This window comes from Arachis hypogaea, chromosome 15 (assembly GCF_003086295.3).
Source record: "Arachis hypogaea cultivar Tifrunner chromosome 15, arahy.Tifrunner.gnm2.J5K5, whole genome shotgun sequence".
Classification (NCBI taxonomy): domain Eukaryota; kingdom Viridiplantae; phylum Streptophyta; class Magnoliopsida; order Fabales; family Fabaceae; genus Arachis; species Arachis hypogaea.
Window position 1 is genome coordinate 19,648,546 of NC_092050.1, and position 19,194 is coordinate 19,667,739.

At 29.0% G+C, this 19,194-nt stretch overlaps 1 protein-coding gene across 1 annotated transcript; it reads left to right on the top strand.

Annotated features, from left to right (window-relative positions):
- Positions 1-12,606: 12,606 nt before the first annotated feature.
- LOC112748054 (protein tesmin/TSO1-like CXC 2) lies at positions 12,607-16,340 on the top strand. The gene is made up of 9 exons (XM_029292909.2): positions 12,607-12,663; positions 13,477-13,637; positions 13,756-14,356; positions 14,534-15,021; positions 15,121-15,325; positions 15,419-15,514; positions 15,604-15,670; positions 15,749-15,851; positions 15,954-16,340. Exons 1-9 carry the CDS (start codon positions 12,607-12,609, stop codon positions 16,078-16,080), a joined length of 1,905 nt encoding a protein of 634 aa, XP_029148742.2. The 3' UTR covers positions 16,081-16,340.
- The last annotated feature ends 2,854 nt before the right edge of the window (positions 16,341-19,194 follow it).

Genomic DNA, 19,194 nt, shown 5'->3' on the forward strand with positions numbered 1-19,194 from the left:
CTTCATTCGTAAAAATGAACGAGGAGTTGTTCTTCTACTCTTGTATGTTGATGGCATGATCATTGCTGGAGATGATGCTGATGGTATCTCTGATCTCAAGGCCTCCCTTCACCGTACTTTTGAGATGAAAAATCTTGATTCTCTCAATTATTTTCTTGATCTAGAAGCCATATCCACAAATGACGGCATCTATCTCTCACAAGCTAAGTATGCTTCGGATCTTCTTGCTCGAGTCGGAATTACAGATAGTCGTACTGAGTCTACTCCCCTTGAGCCTAATATTCAATTTATCCCTTATGGATGACACTGTTTTGGACAATCTTACTCTTTATCGACAGTTAGTTGGAAGACTCATCTACTTAATTGTCACCCGACTAGACATCGCCTATCCAGTTCATGTTCTTAGCTAGTTCTTGTCATCTCCTCGTACTACTCACTATGCGGCAGTTCTTCGCATTCTTCGCTACATCAAAGACACCCTATTTCATAGCCTTTATTTTTCTACCTATTCATCTTTATCTCTTTAGGCGTACTCAGATGTTGATTGGGCTGGTGATCCCACTGATCGTCGTTCTACTAATGGTTATTGTTTGTTTCTTGGCGATGCTCTCATTTCTTGGTGAGCTAAGAAGCAAACGTTCACTGCTCGCTCAAGCACAGAAGTTGAATACCGTGCTCTCGCTGACACCACTACTGAGGTTGTCTCGATTCGTTGGCTTCTCGAAGACTTGAATGCTCCTCATTCGTCCCCAACTGATATTTTTTGTGACAACCGCAATGCTATTCAGATTGCGCATAATGATGTGTTTCATGAACGCACTAAACACATTGAGATTGATTGTCACTTTGTTTGATAACGTCTACTTGTTGATGCTATTCACCTCGTCGCTGTTTGAACTCTAGTTCAGACTGCTGATATCTTCACAAAGGCTCATCATCCTACTCGTTTGCGGACTCTAGTGTCTAAACTCAAGATGGTATCCTTAGCTCCCACTTGAGTTTGAGGAGGGATGTTAGAGTATAAATTTAGATCAATTAGTATCATTTATATTTATATAGCATATCTGTATATTAATTGTAGGATTGTATGCTTTTATTGCTTTGATTCTTCTAGCACATATAAATACCCTTGTACATTGTACCTTTGAGACACACTCAATAATACACTATCCTTTCTCCAGTTTAGTCTCTTGTTTCTAACAGAGAGTATGAGAAGAAAGAGCGCCCATAAACTCGAAGAGAAGAGAACCATTAACGACAATAGAAACGCAAATAGAAAAGAGAAGAGAAGACAAGCAAAGAAAGAATGAAAGATGAGAACACAAAGAAACGCGAACACAGTAGCTACGAAGATGAAGATACGACGGCGACTAACATTGGTCACATTGGCTACGACGAGGAGGAGGAGGAAGTGGTCGTCCTGGAGGTGGCGATATGACAGAGGCTTCAGCAAAGTCCCTTCAATGGTGGTCCAGCATTTGAGAAGAGAGGAGCAGCTGATAAGGGGCCCTAATTAGCTTTGCAGAGAGGGTAAATTTGGAATTATAAATTTAGATTGAAGGTGTTTTCGGAAAAAAAAATTATTAGTTAAAATTTCAATTTTCGTCCTAAAAAATTTTATTCCCTGTGTTCTTACTTTTTGGAAGTATTGAAATATTGAAATTTTGGGAATGAAGACTAAAATTTTAGTACCAGTCTCTGAACTAACAAATATGATACTGAGTCCCAGTCTCCAACTCAATACCTCAAAACAAACACTACTTAAGGTAGCGTTTGGTGGAGAGACTGAGACTGAGAGACAGAGACTAAGAAACAGGGATTAAAATAAATCTCAGTATTCTGTTTGGTGCAAAATGGGAGACAGGAATTGAAACAAGAATAAAACTCTAATTTAATTTGCACAAAGGATAAAATTGGAATTAATTAATTGAAATGAAAGTATTTTAGGTATAAAATGTTATTAAAGTTTCAGTCTCCATCTCTAAAAATTTTAGTCCCCTGTGTCCCTACTTTTTGGAGGTACTGAAATACTGAAATTTTAGAGACAGAGACAGAAATTTTAGTACCAATCTCTAAACTAACAAACACGATACTGAGTCTCAGTTTCTCAGTCTCTATCTCAGTACCTCAAAACAAACGCTACCTAAGAGACATAGATACCTTGATCCTCCCACCTTCTCATCATTATTTCCAACATTTGCTATTTAAATAGCAGGAGTATTTTCTTTTTCAAAAATGTTATTTATACATTAAAATCAGCTATCAATATATTTATATATAAATGTATGTATATTTTAATTTATTTTTAATATATATTTATATTTTAACATGTATTTTATTTTAGTAATTAATTTTAATATATACCTAACATAGTTAATTTTTTTAATGTGTTTGGTTTAACTTTTGTAAATTGGGATTGAGTTCAATTTGATTCTATTAAAATTAATTTTGATTAAAATTGAATTTATTTTAATATGTTTGACTACTACTTTGATTCAAAAAAGTAATTATAATTGATAAAATATTATTTGAATAATAATGACTAGAATCACTTTTAGATATGAAATTACCAAAAGAATAAAGGTTATATTAAATATTTAATATTATTATTTATATAATATTAATATATTATTATTATAATAAATTATACATAATATTATATATATATACACATAATTGATAACGTCTAATAATTATAAACTATAATAATAAAAGATAAACAAATTTATAAAAATAAATAAAAATAAAAATAAAGTGCATAAAACATAAAAATGTACTACAATCATATGAATATAAATATAATATTAATTTAATTGTAGAAATATTAAAATTTGATCTATTTAATAAAATTTTATCTATAAATTAAGATTTGATCTCGAATAGAGTTTTGAATAATGTTTATTTTTGATGAAGAGACAATAAATAATAGAAAAATCACAAAAAAATAAAATAAAATGAGGATGAAAGATGAAAAAAATAAAAAAAATAATTATAAAATAAAATAAATAAATTTTATAATTAATTTTTAACAGTAAAAATTAAAAACAAAAACCACCAAATGTTACTTCAAATGGACGAGCGTTTAATAATTAAATTATATTAAAAAAATTATCTAAATTAATTTAGTCTAGTTTTCAAGATTTTTCAACGGGTATTCATGCTTATGATCGCTGCCAAACATATACTTAAAATTTAATCATAGGGTGCTTGTATGCTGTTTGAATAAAAAATTCATTCGATTCAAACACTAATTTTACTTATAGCATGGTTTGAATTGGATAATTTTAAAAAAAAAAATCGATCCGATTCGATCCAATTTCAAGCAATTTGGATTGGATTGAATTTGCAGTTTTATAAATTAAAAAAAAATACATATTACAAGTCTCAACATCAAATTTTAAATAATCAACCACGACATAACAAGTCTCAACAATATTTAAAAAAATCGACGATAACATAATTATAGAAATAAAATTATAAGTTAGTTAAAATAAATAAATAAGTAACATTTTGAACATAAAATATTTATTAAATAATAATAATACATAAATAATATAAAAATATATAACAAATTAAATATGTTATAAATATAATTGTAAATATAATAATAAAAAAATAATATTATAACACATTGTTCGGTTTGAATTAGATTGGATCGGTTATGAAAAATAAAATCAAAATCCGATTCGATCTAGCGGTTTGTAAAAAATAAAATCCAATCAAATCTAAACTAGTGCGATTTTAAACGATTTTCGATTAGTCACACAAAAAAAAACAATTTTTGATTTGAATTGAATTGAACAAACAGTTTAATTTAAATTGATTTTGATTTAAACACTCTTACTTAATCATTATTAAGTGTGGTTGTTTCTCGTATTAAAGGTTGAGGAAAATAGACACCAAAAAAAAAGGTTGAGGAAAAAAATCACGTGACCAACACATAATTTTTTTTTTTTTTTTGGGTAAGAACACATAATCTTTGTTTATTTATGAGTAAAGGACAAAGGGGTTCAAGAGGGACCACATGCGCCCTGGTAAAGGGGACCTGCTGGTGTTAGTGTGGCTGTGGGCTGTGGCATCCAATCTTTGGAAACGAGTGAACGGTGGAATTTGGGAGCCGAAGGATAAGGCAGACGCACACCAAAACCAAAAAAAAAAAAAATGGTAGACGCACACATCATGAACCTCTTAATTTTGCACCTCTACCTCACATAAATCTTTGTACATGGATTTTATGAGTAATGATCATCAAATCACACCATCATCAGACCATACACGTGTCCAATAGTTCCGCCTCATTAAATTTCAGTTAAAACTACTACTGTTTTTTATTTTTCTTTTTTCCACAATATATGTTTTTATTGGTTCAGTGAATCTACTGTCGTTAAAAGTTGGTTTTGTAAAATTTTTCAAAGAGATATTTTTTTTTTAAAGAACAAATTTTTTATTTTATGTTTGATAAATCAAAAAAACTATACCTTTATATTTGTAATTTTAAAAGATCAGATTACTTTTAAAAACACATAAAATAAAATTTTTTAAAGTTGAATTATATTTTTTAAAATTTAAAAATCTAGTATAATTTCATATATTAACTAATTTTTAAATTTAAAATTAAAATTTATGTCTTTTATAATATTTTTAAATTTAAAAATTATTTTATTAAAAATAATTATTGTTGCTTGTATTTAGTAAAAGTCAATTTTAATTTGATTTACTAAACATAAATACTACACTTTTTAAAAAGTCATCTTTTAAAAACTAACTTTTATAACTACTTTAAAAAAATAAAAGTTTTATCATATACAAATATAGCACAATTTTAATATTTAAAAACTCTAAGCATTAAGAATTTTAATTTATATTGGTTAATACTTTTAGTTAATAGTCTAATATTTTTAGTTTAATAATTTATTAGTTTATTATTATTTTTAAATATTATTCTTTAATTATTGACTAAAAATAATAAATTATATTATTTCTATAATATTTTGTAATTTGTTAAAATTTAATATTTCATGATCTTAACCAATGTGTCTACTTTTAAAGATTAATTAGCTTATTTATTATTTTATATATATATATATATATATATATATATATATACAATTTAATTTAACATAATGCTTAATATTTTTTAATAAGTAAAATATAAAGTCCAAAGCAAAAGAAATATGATACAAAACTCATACTAATAAGATTAAAATATACAACTACTTCAATCACTTATATATACTAACAAAAATATTTAATAACAAAAAAAATTAGTTAAAAATAGTCAACTTATTTTATTTAATTTTTATTAATTGTTAACCAGTTATTCAAAATATACAATTACTTCATCACCTAGTTTAATTTTCTCTAGTTTTTTTTTTCTAGCATCACTAATTGAATATAAAAAGACTATTATTCTCTACAAACAAAATTATCTATATATATTCGGATTTGGTAAAAGCAAGCATATCCATCATGAAAACAAAATAAGGTTCTCCAAAATACATGGTCGTCAAGAAAATTTTAGAGATGACTACAATAATTAGAGACAACTTCTTGACTAAATCATGAGGTATTTATTATATTGATGTATAGAATCACCTTAGTGTGTAATTGAATTAGTGAAACTCAGGAGACTTTTGCTTTTGATGCATGCAAATCATTAGAGCTGGGACCCAAAGGATATAAAAATTAGGATTATTAGTTAGTTTAGAGTAGACAATACCCTTTTTTATTTCTTTCTATAAAGAACGTGTTTGGATATTTATAATAAATTCTAGAACCAGTTATTTTCTAATATATAAATAAAAGAGTTAGTTATTTTTATCCCGACTAATTCAATTCATTTTTGTCAAACCAACCAATCCGACAATCTATCTCGATCTTTGTTAATGGATATTTTAACGATGATTTAAATGTAACAAGGGATTTTGATGTTTTACTCTTGTATTGAGTATTAAGAATTTTAAGAAAAGTAAAATTTTCCAAATTACTTTATGCACATCATAGGTGGAGGAAAATTTGATACTAATAATAGCATGCATCCTGTCACGATCTTAAACACATTCCAACATTATCGTACCGATACTCGATTTTAGTTGATAAATTTTAGAAGGTTAAATTTAACAGTAACAATTCGCTCACAAAATTTATTTAAAACGAGAAAAAAATAAATAAATTTTTAATCTTTTGGTTCACAAATTTTATTTTTCTGTTTATTTAAGTATGTTAGATCCAACAAAAAAATAAAAAAAATTAAACGTGATTTTTGTGGTATTAATTTGGCTGATATACAGATCCATACGTGAGAGAATTTTTAAAATGAGACAAATTAGACTGGAATCGATATGTTCAAATTTTAAAAAAATTAACAACTTAAATATTCGCGAGTCAATAGGTCAATGATCTATTTGTTATTATCGTCTCAATATTAATACAAATATTCAGTAGTACTTAATTAAATTAAGAGTAAAAATTTGCTAGAAGTATGATAACGCCTTTTAATTTTGGCACGTTTAGACACGCTCTTTTCTGTAGCAAAATAAAAGTATGTACAACGAAATAATTATTTCTGCCACACTTTACCCGTGACAAAATTAGCCAGACCGAGCTTTTTTGTCACACTCTTTTTCGTGGCTAACGATAAAAGTTAAATTAAAAAAAATATCATAATAAAAATGCTCTTTAATATAAAATTACATCATATAATATATAAAAAAATTACATTCTTATACGTATTATCTATAGTATAAAAATATGAACTAATACTTAGTATTAAAAAGCAAATATTCTAAATTAAATGGGTTTAATATTAAAAAAATTACCAAATAAAATTATTACAAAATAAATATGAGATTTTACTAAAATAATATAGAAAATTAAAAGCTTGAAAGTATCAAAGACAAAATAAATTTACCAAGTTCTGCATTTCTTGTTACATAGACAACCCATATATAAAAATATTTTCAAAATATTTTCAGGTAAAGAGCAAAAAGGACACGTAACTTTCGCGCCTGAATTAAGCTAAGAAATTAATAGGCTATAATTTGACTTCTTTGAGAATGATCAGAAAAATTAAGAATCAACACTTACTTCCGAGATGTAATTTGTAATTGCTTTATAGTCTTCAGTTGTACTCAATTGCATAACATTTTTTCAAAATGTCAATTAATAGTTTAGAATCTATTTACAGCCAGCAAAAAAAAATAATACATGTTGGAATAACAAAAAAGAAAAGTCTAAAATTAACTTACATTCTTGACTAAAAGAAATATAAAAAATTAAAATGATGCCATGAAAATTAATTGAAAAAATGTCACTTTATTCAATTTTAGTATAATTTCAACTGTAACATCGGCCACAAAGCTAAATTAAAAGTTGAGCAGTTTTAAAAAATACACAAACTTGAATTTAGCCAATTGAAAAGTCGAGTAAAATAGATGCATACCAAGCAAATGGGTGCTATTAAGGTATCTAGCACTGAAGTTACAAGATCATGCATGGGAATTCCAGCATCCACAAAAACTAAAGTTACAGCATTGATACACGCAAATCTAGTTCCTACATACGAAATATTGCGTAAAAGAGTTAATGAATGGTTAAAAAAAAAAAGTAGTCTTTTAAATAAAATAATCAATAGTAAAAAATTAACAACTTACATCACTAGCAACAATACCTATCTTTTTACTTTATCTTTGAACTAAATGTTTTTTTAGTTTCGGATAAATAATGCGACAATATGTGGCTTACCTCAAAAACAGTAAAATACTTGCTTGAGAAGAGAAAAATGATTGATCTGCGAAACTGTAACACCAGAGTATAATAGATTAAAAGTAAAAGACTCGTACAAAATCCACATAAAAGTATTACTTTCAACTAATAGACTCACGTGAATTTGATTAATAGTGAATAATTAAATTAGTTATTATTCTAATTAATCATACTTAGTAAATTTTACTCTCTAGAATTAGTTAAACCTATTCTATTAAAGATAGATATGTACTCTTTTTGTACTTTTTGGTATTTTTTTATAATTTTAATATTAATTTTCAATTGAATCATTTCATTCTATTATCAAAGTCTCTAAATTAATACATACATTGCATTTGGCCAAAAAGAACACAAACAACAAATACAAATACTAAAAAATATAAATAGTGAAATTGTATATACTAGTATATATTTTCGTACCCTGACAGAATAATATATAAAATTATAATTAAAATCAAACTCTCAGAATTTTTAATATTGAAATATTAAAAATAATTAGTATTTATCTTAATCAATTTGAGTTTGTTAAGTAATCATCTTATTCGTCTGCTTAAACAACTATTAGGAGTTAGAATCTCGTCTTGTGTATGTAGCAATCCATTGGCTAGTAATATACCCTTAATAAATAGAGCATCAATACGTGGTTAGACTTGACATAAGCAGCCGAATACGCGAGTACCCAACCCGTCCATACCCAGTTGGGGAGGGTAATAACTTGACTCAAGTCGTGGCAGATTTTGCTTAGGACGGGACATGGTGGAATTTAGGAATTAGGATTTGTCTCTCATCGTAGCTTCAGTCCATGCTCTATAGCTATGCAAGAGAAATCGAGTCATCCTTACCTACAGTCTTTTTCTCGGCTTCTTCACAAAAAGTCTCATAGCTCCGTCATCGTTGTTGTTGAGCTTATCACTGCCGCCTACCCCTTCACAGCTCCTATCTTCCTCTTCACAGCTCATGTCGCCATCGTTGCTTATCCCGTTACCATCGCTCTTGAGCCCGTCGCCACCTCTCTCCTGCCGAGTCTCTTTCACTCTCTCTATCTTTCTCTTTCGTTCTCTCATTGTGAGTATCTGTTAAGTTCTTTTCTTCTTTTTTCACATACTCATCACTTAGTCGCCGTCGCTATGAGCCCGAGCGTTGCCATTGCAGTTTCATCTAAGTCTATCATCGAATAAAATAAATTTTTTATTCAAATTGGACAAATTGAAAATAGGCATGCATGAGATCTTTTTGCATGTAATTTCTGAATCTTTTCATTCAAATTTGATCTATATGATTGAGTATTTTAGTACGGCGATCATCATGGTTTCGTTGCGACACTAATGTGATAAAAATTGCGGTAATTTCATAACTGATATAGGAGACAAACCAAATTACTAAAGTAATCAGAGAAATAACATTCAGATGTGCGCATAAAATTTATAAGATGTGATTATCCCAGGAAAATATATATGCATAGACTAAGTGGAAGATTGTTAGGAAATTATTATTTCTTAATATATTTATGGGTAATACATATATTAATTATAATTGCAAATTAAGTAGTCACAAAAAAAAAATTGCAAATTAAGTAATTTCACATTAAATAACTTATATCACGGTGATCTCATTTATTATCATAAATGTTAAATTAAATAAGTCATTATTACTTTTGATTTGGATAAATGAGATTAAAACCATAGATACTATTTTATTTGAGTTTTAGGGTTTATTGAATGTCACATTCAAATATAAATAATGACTTCAGGATTTTGGTCTCCAACACATCAAATTCGTCTCTGTAGCTCTTTTTCCATAGTGGAATTGTGATTCAGCCTATCAAGGATACATAAGATTTTGGTTGACGAAGATTAAAGAACCGTACCACAAGAGCCAAGCTCTCCGATCTCAGTCATGCTCTCAAATGAAGGGACACTTCCGCACTCTCAGTTATATTTTTTAATGATTTAACTAGGGGTATGCATGGCCCGGCCCGACTCCGAACACTTTAGGGGCTATTTTTGTGTGATTTCACCGGATCTAGGGCCGGATAAGGGTCTCCAAAATAGACAAGGTCATTATTTCGGGTCGGGTCCGGGCCATGGCTCGGGTCACCCGAAGTCGGCCCGGTGGCCCGGTTATCATACACAATTAATATTTTGTGTTATTAGTGATGGATGATGGCTATTCTTATGTGGAATTTAAGTATTGTAAACCTTAATATTTTGTGTTATTAGTTATTATAAGACTATAAGTTAATGTTTTATGTTTAAAATGCATAAAATTTTAGACTAATGCATAATATTGTGTTATTTATATTGATTTAAATATTTGGTCTTATTAGACAATATTAGTATTGATTATGGTTATACTTTAATTTTAGAGAAGAGTTGGTTCTTGTTATATTTTTCTAAGTGAATTTTATCATGTCAAATAATGGTTGGAGTTTTGGAAATTTGGATATTTTCACATGCTAGCTTATAAGAAGGTATCAATGTAATGTAATGTTAACAGCCCGATTTTCACCCGGTTTTTACCCGGTATAATTGTGTCCTGAAAATGTATATGTTTCGTCGGGTCTAGGGCCAGGTTCGGGTCTAATAAATAGAAGATCCGGTATATATTTCGGGTCGGGTCTGAGTCACATCAAACCCGGTTTCACCCAACCCATGCACACCCCTAGATTTAACATAGATGATCTTGAGGTTGAGAAATTCTAAAATTTTCAGATAAAATAGAATTTTTATTCAATCAAATGATGATAAATAATTTTATTGAATTAAATTATATTAATATGATCATTGGATAATAAAGAATGCTAGAAAAATAAATAAATAATATTTTAATCAACGACAATACATATTTTGAATTAATTAAATTTTTACAAAAAAATTATATACCTAAAATTATTTCATTTCTTCAAAAATCTTTTGAAGGTATAATAGTTCAATGAGAGGTTGACTATTGAGAATTGAATATAATATTTTTAAATTCATATTTTCAATAAAAATATGTACTTAGTTCTATCCATCCTAAATAATTCTATATTTACTATTATTTATCTATCTACATAATTCTAACATTGATAGAATATTATTTTTAGATGCAAAAGTTTAAAATATATTTATTCTATTTTAAAAATCAATATTCATATTTAACTTGGAATTTCAATAAATATGACAAATAATATTATATTTTTAGTTAAAAAAATAAAATATCTATAAATATATTTTTGTGCTTTAGCTTTAAATTTTTCAAAAAAATTTGGTTCAACATCTACTTGAAACATATTTTTATATAAGTATATTCATATTGTTAGAATATAATTAGGATCAATTAGCATTATTTAACATATCTGAATATTTATTATAGGATATTATGTCTTTATTATTACGATTCTCTTAGTACCTATAAATACCCTTTTATATTATATTATTCTAGACAACTTGAATACACTTAATAATACACAAATCCCTTTTCCAGTTTAGTCTCTTATTTCTAACATGGTATCAGAGCCATAGTATCCTCCTTGAAGAGGATAGTTTGTTTTCCTTGTGGTGAAATCATCGTAGTTTTTGCATTTTTTTCTATGTCATTCTTCTTTCCCTCTTATCACTCCTTTGATGCTTTTTCACCTCACCGACTAGTATATTTTCTATGTCTTGTGTTTTTTTGAGTCGAATGATCAAACACCATTGTCATCCGCTGCTTACCTATTCTCACGAAGAAATCATATAGTTTTCGCTCTCTTTTGGCAGTTCCGTCTGCGTTCTCTCGTTGCAGTTCCATCTGCGTTCTTTTGTGGCAATTCCATTTGTGTTCTCTCGTGGCAGTTCCATTTGCGTTTTCTCGTGACAGTTCTGTCTGCGTTTCGTTCTGTCTGCGTTTCGTCTGTGTTTTCTTGTGGCAGTTTCGTCTGCGTTTCTTTTTGGCAGTTCCGTCTGCACTTCCTTCAGATAAGCGGCAGTTCCGTCTGCGCTTCTTTACAGTTCCATATGTGCTTCCTCCATACTAGCGGCAGTTCTATCTGCGCTTCCTTCAGACAAACGACAGTTCCATCTGTGCTTCTTTCCGACAATTCTGTCTGCACCCATTTTATCAGTTTATGCAGTTTTTTCTCTTTATTTCATTGTTTGCGGGTTGGTCAGGTTAAGTCGAAGGCATGAGTGGGGGTGGCTTAGCCACTCGCGGAGAAATATTCTCTTTTTGTGTAAAGATAAATGAATGCTAACCTTATTTCTTTTAAATAATAAAAATTTAAAATAATTAACCAATCAAACTTATAACTTTTGTAATTTGTGAATGCATTACTTGGTTTAAAAGTAGTTAAATTTTTATTTTCTTATTATAAAAATATAATCCAATATAAATATATGATATATAAAAATAAAAAAAGAATTAAATAATTCCAAAAGAAAATAGAAGTGAACCATACTATTAAATATAAAAAGTATTTTTTTTAAATTTAATAAAAATATAAAATGAATTTATAATTTTATTAATTTTCCTATCATAATTTAAGAATAATTAAAATAATAATTTATTATTTTCCTATCTTTTTAACCGAATAACGGTCTAACGGAATAAGATAAGAGCCATAGAGAGAAAAAAACGAAGTGAAATAGTGACTAGTGAGTAGTCCCCACCAGATAATTAATATTTAATAGTCTCTTCCCGCCTTCCCGCTTCTTCAAACCCTTCTTTTCTCTTTTGCCACCCTATCCGCCTTTTTCTCAACAGCTCCGGGGAAGAAGAGAGAGATAAGCTCCATACTCTGTACCTCGTTTATAAGGAATACTCATACTCATACGAAGTTACAAACTGTTGCATTGTGTGCCTGTGATATAGCCACGCACAACAATGGTCATGGGCACGCCGGAGAGGAACCAGATCAACCCTTCCCTCTCTCGTGTCCAGGTTTTACGTTTTCTTCTTCCCATTCTGCCTTCTCTGCATGTCTATTCATGGAAAACGAAAACGCTATGTGTGTGATTTTTCTTGTTTTTGGAATATCTGTTTTATGAATATCTCACCATGCAGTTCAATTTGCACCAGTGGCGGAACTTGAGGATAATTTTTGGAGGGGCCAACATGTTAAATTTGAAAAAAAAGATAACTTTTGGAGGGTCCAACATGTTAAATTTGAAATAAAAGAAAAATACTGGATGAGTGACAGAAGTGAGTATCAAAGAGGGTGTAGCCTGATTAGTAACATAACATTTGACCAATTATGCTATTTATACTTTTTGTAATGGTTCTACTATTTTTTTTTATAATGGCTCCCTGTGACTACAAAGCTCCGCCACTGATTTGTAGGGATTGCAAATAGTTTCTTTTGCTTTGCGTTTCGCGTACTGTGGTTTGCGTTTCATAATTATCCTCTTATCGGAGAGCACCTTTAATTTTATATGGGGAAGGTACTCTAGGCACTCTGAAATACTTTTCCATAAAAAATGTTAAGAGGTCTCATGCTGGTATCAATTTTCAAGTTCCTTTTTTTTATTATAATATTCTTATCATCTTCTGTTTTGGAGTTAGTGGTCATTCACTCATTCCTCCCATCGGTTAATGCTGCAAAAGGTACAATTAGTTATGATGCTGAATATGTATATTTACAAGTACATTCTTATTTGCTGTATTTGTTTATAGTCTTGATTATCTGTTTTTACATGAATTAATCCTTTTAATTAATCTACTTTTAATTATATTTCTTCTCTTTGCTCTTGGCAGGATTCCCCTGTATTCAATTTCATCAACGGTTTGTCGCCTATAAAGCCCGAGAAGCCTGATCAGATTGGTCAAACGTTTAGCTCGCTTAGCTTTCCATCCCCTCCGCGTGCTTTTGCTTCACCCAATCTCACCAGTTTCAAGGAATCAAAAGTGCTCAAGAGGTGATGTTCAAATGGTTTTTCTCTCTTCCTTGTTTGATTATTTTTTATTTGCTTATATCTGTATGAATACTGTTCAATGAACTATTTCTGACTTGTTAATTATTATTCACATCTCTAGGCATAACCCTTTTGGGAAATCAAGGCCTGGGGTGTCATCTGAAGATGGTAATAAATTTCAGACAAGTGACGAGGCTATTGCAGATTCATGTCATCCATATCATAACTCGAGGGAATCTCAGGGAAATTTTCATGATGGAATATCTGCAGTTGATGATTCGATTGCTCTACCTGGTGAGCACACAGACTTCTCAGCTGAGATACCACAGGCCTTAAAATATAATAATTGGGGTAACCCTGGCTATGATCCTGGTCATGTGGATAACTCTCTTGATTCAATTGAAGTCCTTAATCAGGAGTTGGTTCGATTTGATCCGAAGGGGCAAGAATCAGAGCATTGTGATAATTTAATCTCTGGAGATACTGATTTCTTCGTTTTCAATTCCCCAAATGAAGCAGCGGCTTTTAAGGATATAATGCAGAAGCCAGATTCCCATCTTATGTCTCTGATACCGGAATCTTCCATATATAATGGTCTGAGAGATGATAGCAAAGCTAAAATAGAAGAATATCATCCTGAGCCCTTAGCAGTCATAGACCAAATGCAGGACAAACATTACGTTGCCATAACTAGCAATACAAAAGACAAAGCAAATGTTGAGGTAGATAAGTTTGTTACTGTTGCGACCAATTATGAATATTATACTTAGTTGTGAACATTGCATTGCATTTATAAATTATAATTCTAGCGAGTATCTCTAGATTTTAGCCAATTGCTTCATGGTATGTCCTGGCAAAAGTAAATTATTTATTTGAAGCTCTATTTCTTTTGTTTGCAGTTTGTTTCTGTGATGAACGGTAGTAAGCGGAGGCGATGTCTAGACTTTGAGACGGCCAATGTGCAAAGGAAGAATTCAGATCATAATTTAAAATTTGATTCTCTTGTACATTCTAATGAAAAGCAACTGGTTGCTGCAAAATGCAATAGTAGTTCACAGCAATGCACTATGCCTGCAGTTGGCTTAGATTTGAATGCACTTGCAGCTTTGAAGGGAGGCAAAAAAGTCATAAGTAATGACAATTGGTCTTGTGGAATTCATGTTAATCTTCCTAGTTGCACTTCCCTGCAAATCTATAACAGCCATGAATATCAGGATCCATTGGCAATGGAGGTGGATTTATCAGACATTGGGCCTCAGCCAATTGAGGATAGTTCCTATGCATCAGATTTCACTGTTGATGAAGATGTCAATCAAAATAGTCCCCAAAAGAAAAGACATGGAGACTGCAAGCGTTGTAATTGCAAAAAGTCAAAGTGTTTGAAACTGTAAGTTAAATAAGTGATTTAAAATCAAATAATAATAATAATAATAATAATAAATTAATTAGCAGTAAGTTACAATGTGACAGGCCTTTGAAATCGAACTTATATTTTTGTTGTTTATGACTTTTTGTTGATAAGATATTGTGAGTGCTTTGCTGCTCGTACCTACTGCACTGGCAACTGCTCATGTAAGAATTGCCACAACAAACTTGATCATAGAGAGGAAGTCCTTCAAGCTCGCAAGCAGATTGAGTCGCGCAACCCTCTCGCTTTTACTCCTAAAGTCATCTCTGAACCTGAAATTGGGGTCAGAAATTAAACTTCAACTCTCATTTTATGCTAGCTGGAATTTAACCTCGTTCTAAAACTTTATTGATTTATTTATTTTTTTCACTTTCAGAATGACCCAAATAAAACTCCAGCACCATCACGACACAAGAGAGGATGTAACTGCAAGAAATCACTCTGCCAAAAGAAATACTGTGAATGTTTTCAGGTATTCATACATCTTTGCTATGTATCATGAATGCTTTAGTTTTAGTTATAATATCAGTTATTAATGGTAGTGTGATTTGTTTTTCAAAGGCTGGTATTGGATGTTCCATGAACTGTAGATGTGACGCGTGTAAGAACACGTTTGGTAGAAAGGATGGTGAGTTGTCCCTTCTTTTGCAAATTAAATACCTGTCAGAATCTAACTATTTTATTGATTTAGGTTGTAATTTTATAGGAGTAGAAACTCAACCAGAAGTAGAAATAGAAGCCTGTGATAAAGAAGTTGTTGAAAGTTCATTACAGAAAATTGAAATTCAGAACTTCGACGGGGTGTCTAGGTTGGAAATGCTGTTTTTTTGGTTAGCTTTAAAATGATAAAATTGATGATTTTGCTTATTAATGCTGACTTGATTTATTTTTTGATTTTTTTTATGTGACAGTTCATTGAATTTTCTGTCAGAAGAAAAGATATTTGGGACTCTTTGCTCTCAGCCATTTGAGCATTCTCAAGCTGTTTCAGACCAGGAAATGATAGATATTTTTGGAGAGAGAGGTAGAAGTGGATAGGTCTCCCATGACTTAGACCAAAACTACTTCTCCAAATGGGAAGAAATTTTTAATTGATAGTCAATAGATATTAGTTAGGTCTTTTTCTTTTTCAGTGAGGTTAGTAGTTTGTGCCTTTAGGCATATAGAGGTCGTGGTTTGGTTTTAAGTATATTTTAGCTTTAGTGGGATCTTTAGATGAGTATGGATAGACTATATTATTTCGATTGTAATTAGTTGACTTAGTTTTATTTTATTTGAGTTCTTTCAATTATTTAGCATTTATTTGAGTAATGGTTATAATCTTTATAATCATTCTAATAAATAATCTTTACAATCATTCTAATAAATAATCTTTACAGGTTTTTGTTAGAGAAATTATAGTTCTATTTATTGTTTCTAAATCCGTGTTTATATTATATATATATCTTTATAATCATTCTAGTAAATAATCTCTACTGTTTCTGTTAGAGAAATTATAGTTTTATTTATTATTTCTGAGTCAATGTATATATTATATATTACTAATTTTACAATCAAAATATATCACATTTTATTTTTATATTGTAATTAAAATTAAATATTTTCTTTTAAAATTAAAAGATTGTCTCCACTTATCTCTTTTTTTTTTCAATCTCTTTCATTTCTTCACTCACTGTCTCTTATATATTATTATTAATGACTAATTACAAATTTGACAATAAAAATATATATGACATTCTCTAATTACATTTAAATTAAATTAAAATATTAAAATTAAAACATAGTTATATTATATATTATATTTATATATTACTAACTAAAATGTTTCATATGAATATATGATACTCTTTTATTAAAATTTAAAAAAAATATTTCTTCAAAAATTAGTAAACCTCCTTTTTACATTCTCTTATTTACATCATTTTTTTCTATTTCTCTCTATTCTTTTCACTCTATATATAATTTATAATTTATAATTTATATTAGTAATTTGACGAATTAAAATGTGTAGCCATATATTTTTTTATAATTAAAATAAAAGTTTTTCTTAACTTCCAAAATTAACAAACTCCCTCTCTTATTCTTTTTTTTTTTTATCTTTTTTTCTCTTTTCTCTCATTCTTTATTTTTCTCAATCTTTTTGTTCTAAAAAAAATAAAATTAACATAATATAATTTAAATAAAAAATATTATTATATGCGTATTTTTATTAAATTTTAAATTTTTACTACTTATCTTTTTAATCTATATTTTTACTTTTTTTTTAATATTTATTACATATAATTTAGAAAAAATACTAATGTTGTGAATAAAAGTTAGAATTAAGATTTAATTATTTTAAGAAAAAAATTGAGTTAATTTTATAACTATCAATATAATTTTTTTATACTAATATCTAATTATATTTTTATATATAGATAGAAAAAAATATTATTTTTAAATAGCAAGCATAAAAATTAATTATTTTTATTTGTGCAACATATATAAAAGTATACACGTTAAATTCTTTTAAATTTTAGATAACTAATGTTAAAATTAATTATTAGTAAAATATTAAACTCTTTCATATGAAAATAATAACTAAAAAATTATTATTCAATTTTTTATTTACAGAGACCCTGATTTTCTTAGCCGACAGGGACTTTTGTCCATTACGACCTTTATGTAAAAGTAGTTTAATGCTATAAATTTTTTGTGCCATAATCTATAATGTAAGGACCGTCGTAGTTTTAAAAAATTATATTCCCGTAATATTATTACGGATAAAAATACTTGTATACACTATCATTATTATCAATAAAGCTCTACATTCAAGCAAAATACTTAACCAAGTCTAACCAAGTTATTATAACAACATTTCAAATTACGCGTCTTCTTCTCCTTCTCCTCCTCCTTTTCTTTCTCCTTCTCCTTCTCCTTCTCCTCCTCCGCCAATGTTGTGTCTTCTTATTTTTCTTTTCCTTTTTCGTTATTGTCATCACCAATAACACCAACATTTTACTAACATCTTTATTAGTTCTGATTTTTTCTGATGTCATCATTAAATAATTTCGATTCATTTTTTAGTTTATTTCGGTTCATTTGTGTGTTGATTGAGATTCACTTGATGCTACTGATAAGTATTGACCAAATTTTTTATTTTTTAAGTAATTTCGGTTCATTTTTTAGTTTAATTGAAGTTTATTTGGATCCAAAAATGAATTCAATGTATTTTTTGTTAATAATTGAATCTTTTTAACTATTTGTTTAAATCTGAACAGTTCATTTGTGTGCTAATTGAAATTCACTTAATGCTAAGAAGAAGAAGAAAGAAGAATACGCTAAGACAAAGAAAGAAAAAAATCAAAAAGAAAAAGAACGCAAACACAAAGACGAAAATAAATAAGAATTTGCATTATTGAAACGCACGTGTGTACATTCTAGTAACTAATGCGATAAAAATGATTTTTCTTGAATTTAAATTAATTTAATTAGACTTAATTATAAAAAATATTTAAATGTGTAGTTGTACTGTATTACTATCGAGTGTCGCGTCAACAGACTTTCAAAATGTTTAGAATTTTTTAAATATGATATTTCTTCAAGTCATAGTAATGGCTACTTTGTTCATTTGCACTAATTTAAAAAAAATGATTACGAAGTTATTCATCAAGATACCTTAATTTGGTTATTAATATATAAGGCAAGTACTTTATTTTTAGAGAAAATGACAAATAGGTTCTTGACTTTTTGTCCCGCGGATATTTTTATCTCTGACCATTAAAAAATACTTTTAAGTCCCTAACATTCACAAAATTTGGACAGATCAGTCCCTCCGTCCAAATGCCTCCGTCAGAGACTGATCCGTCCAAATGCTTCTGTCAGGGACTGATCCGTCCAAATTTTGTGAAGATCAGGGACTTAAAAGTATTTTTCAATGGTCAGAGACGAAAATATCCGCGAGACAAAAGGTCAAGGACCTATTTGTCCTTTTCTCTTGTTTTTATTGTTCTTAATATATCATGTGAAAAAATAAGAATGAATGAAAGATGCTTAATACATATCAAACATAATTCATTTTTTTTAAATCTTGATCAAACAAAAATTCACCACTTGAAAGATAATCTTTGTTATCTCGAAGAAATTCACTTTTTATCTCTTTTGGTCCGAAAT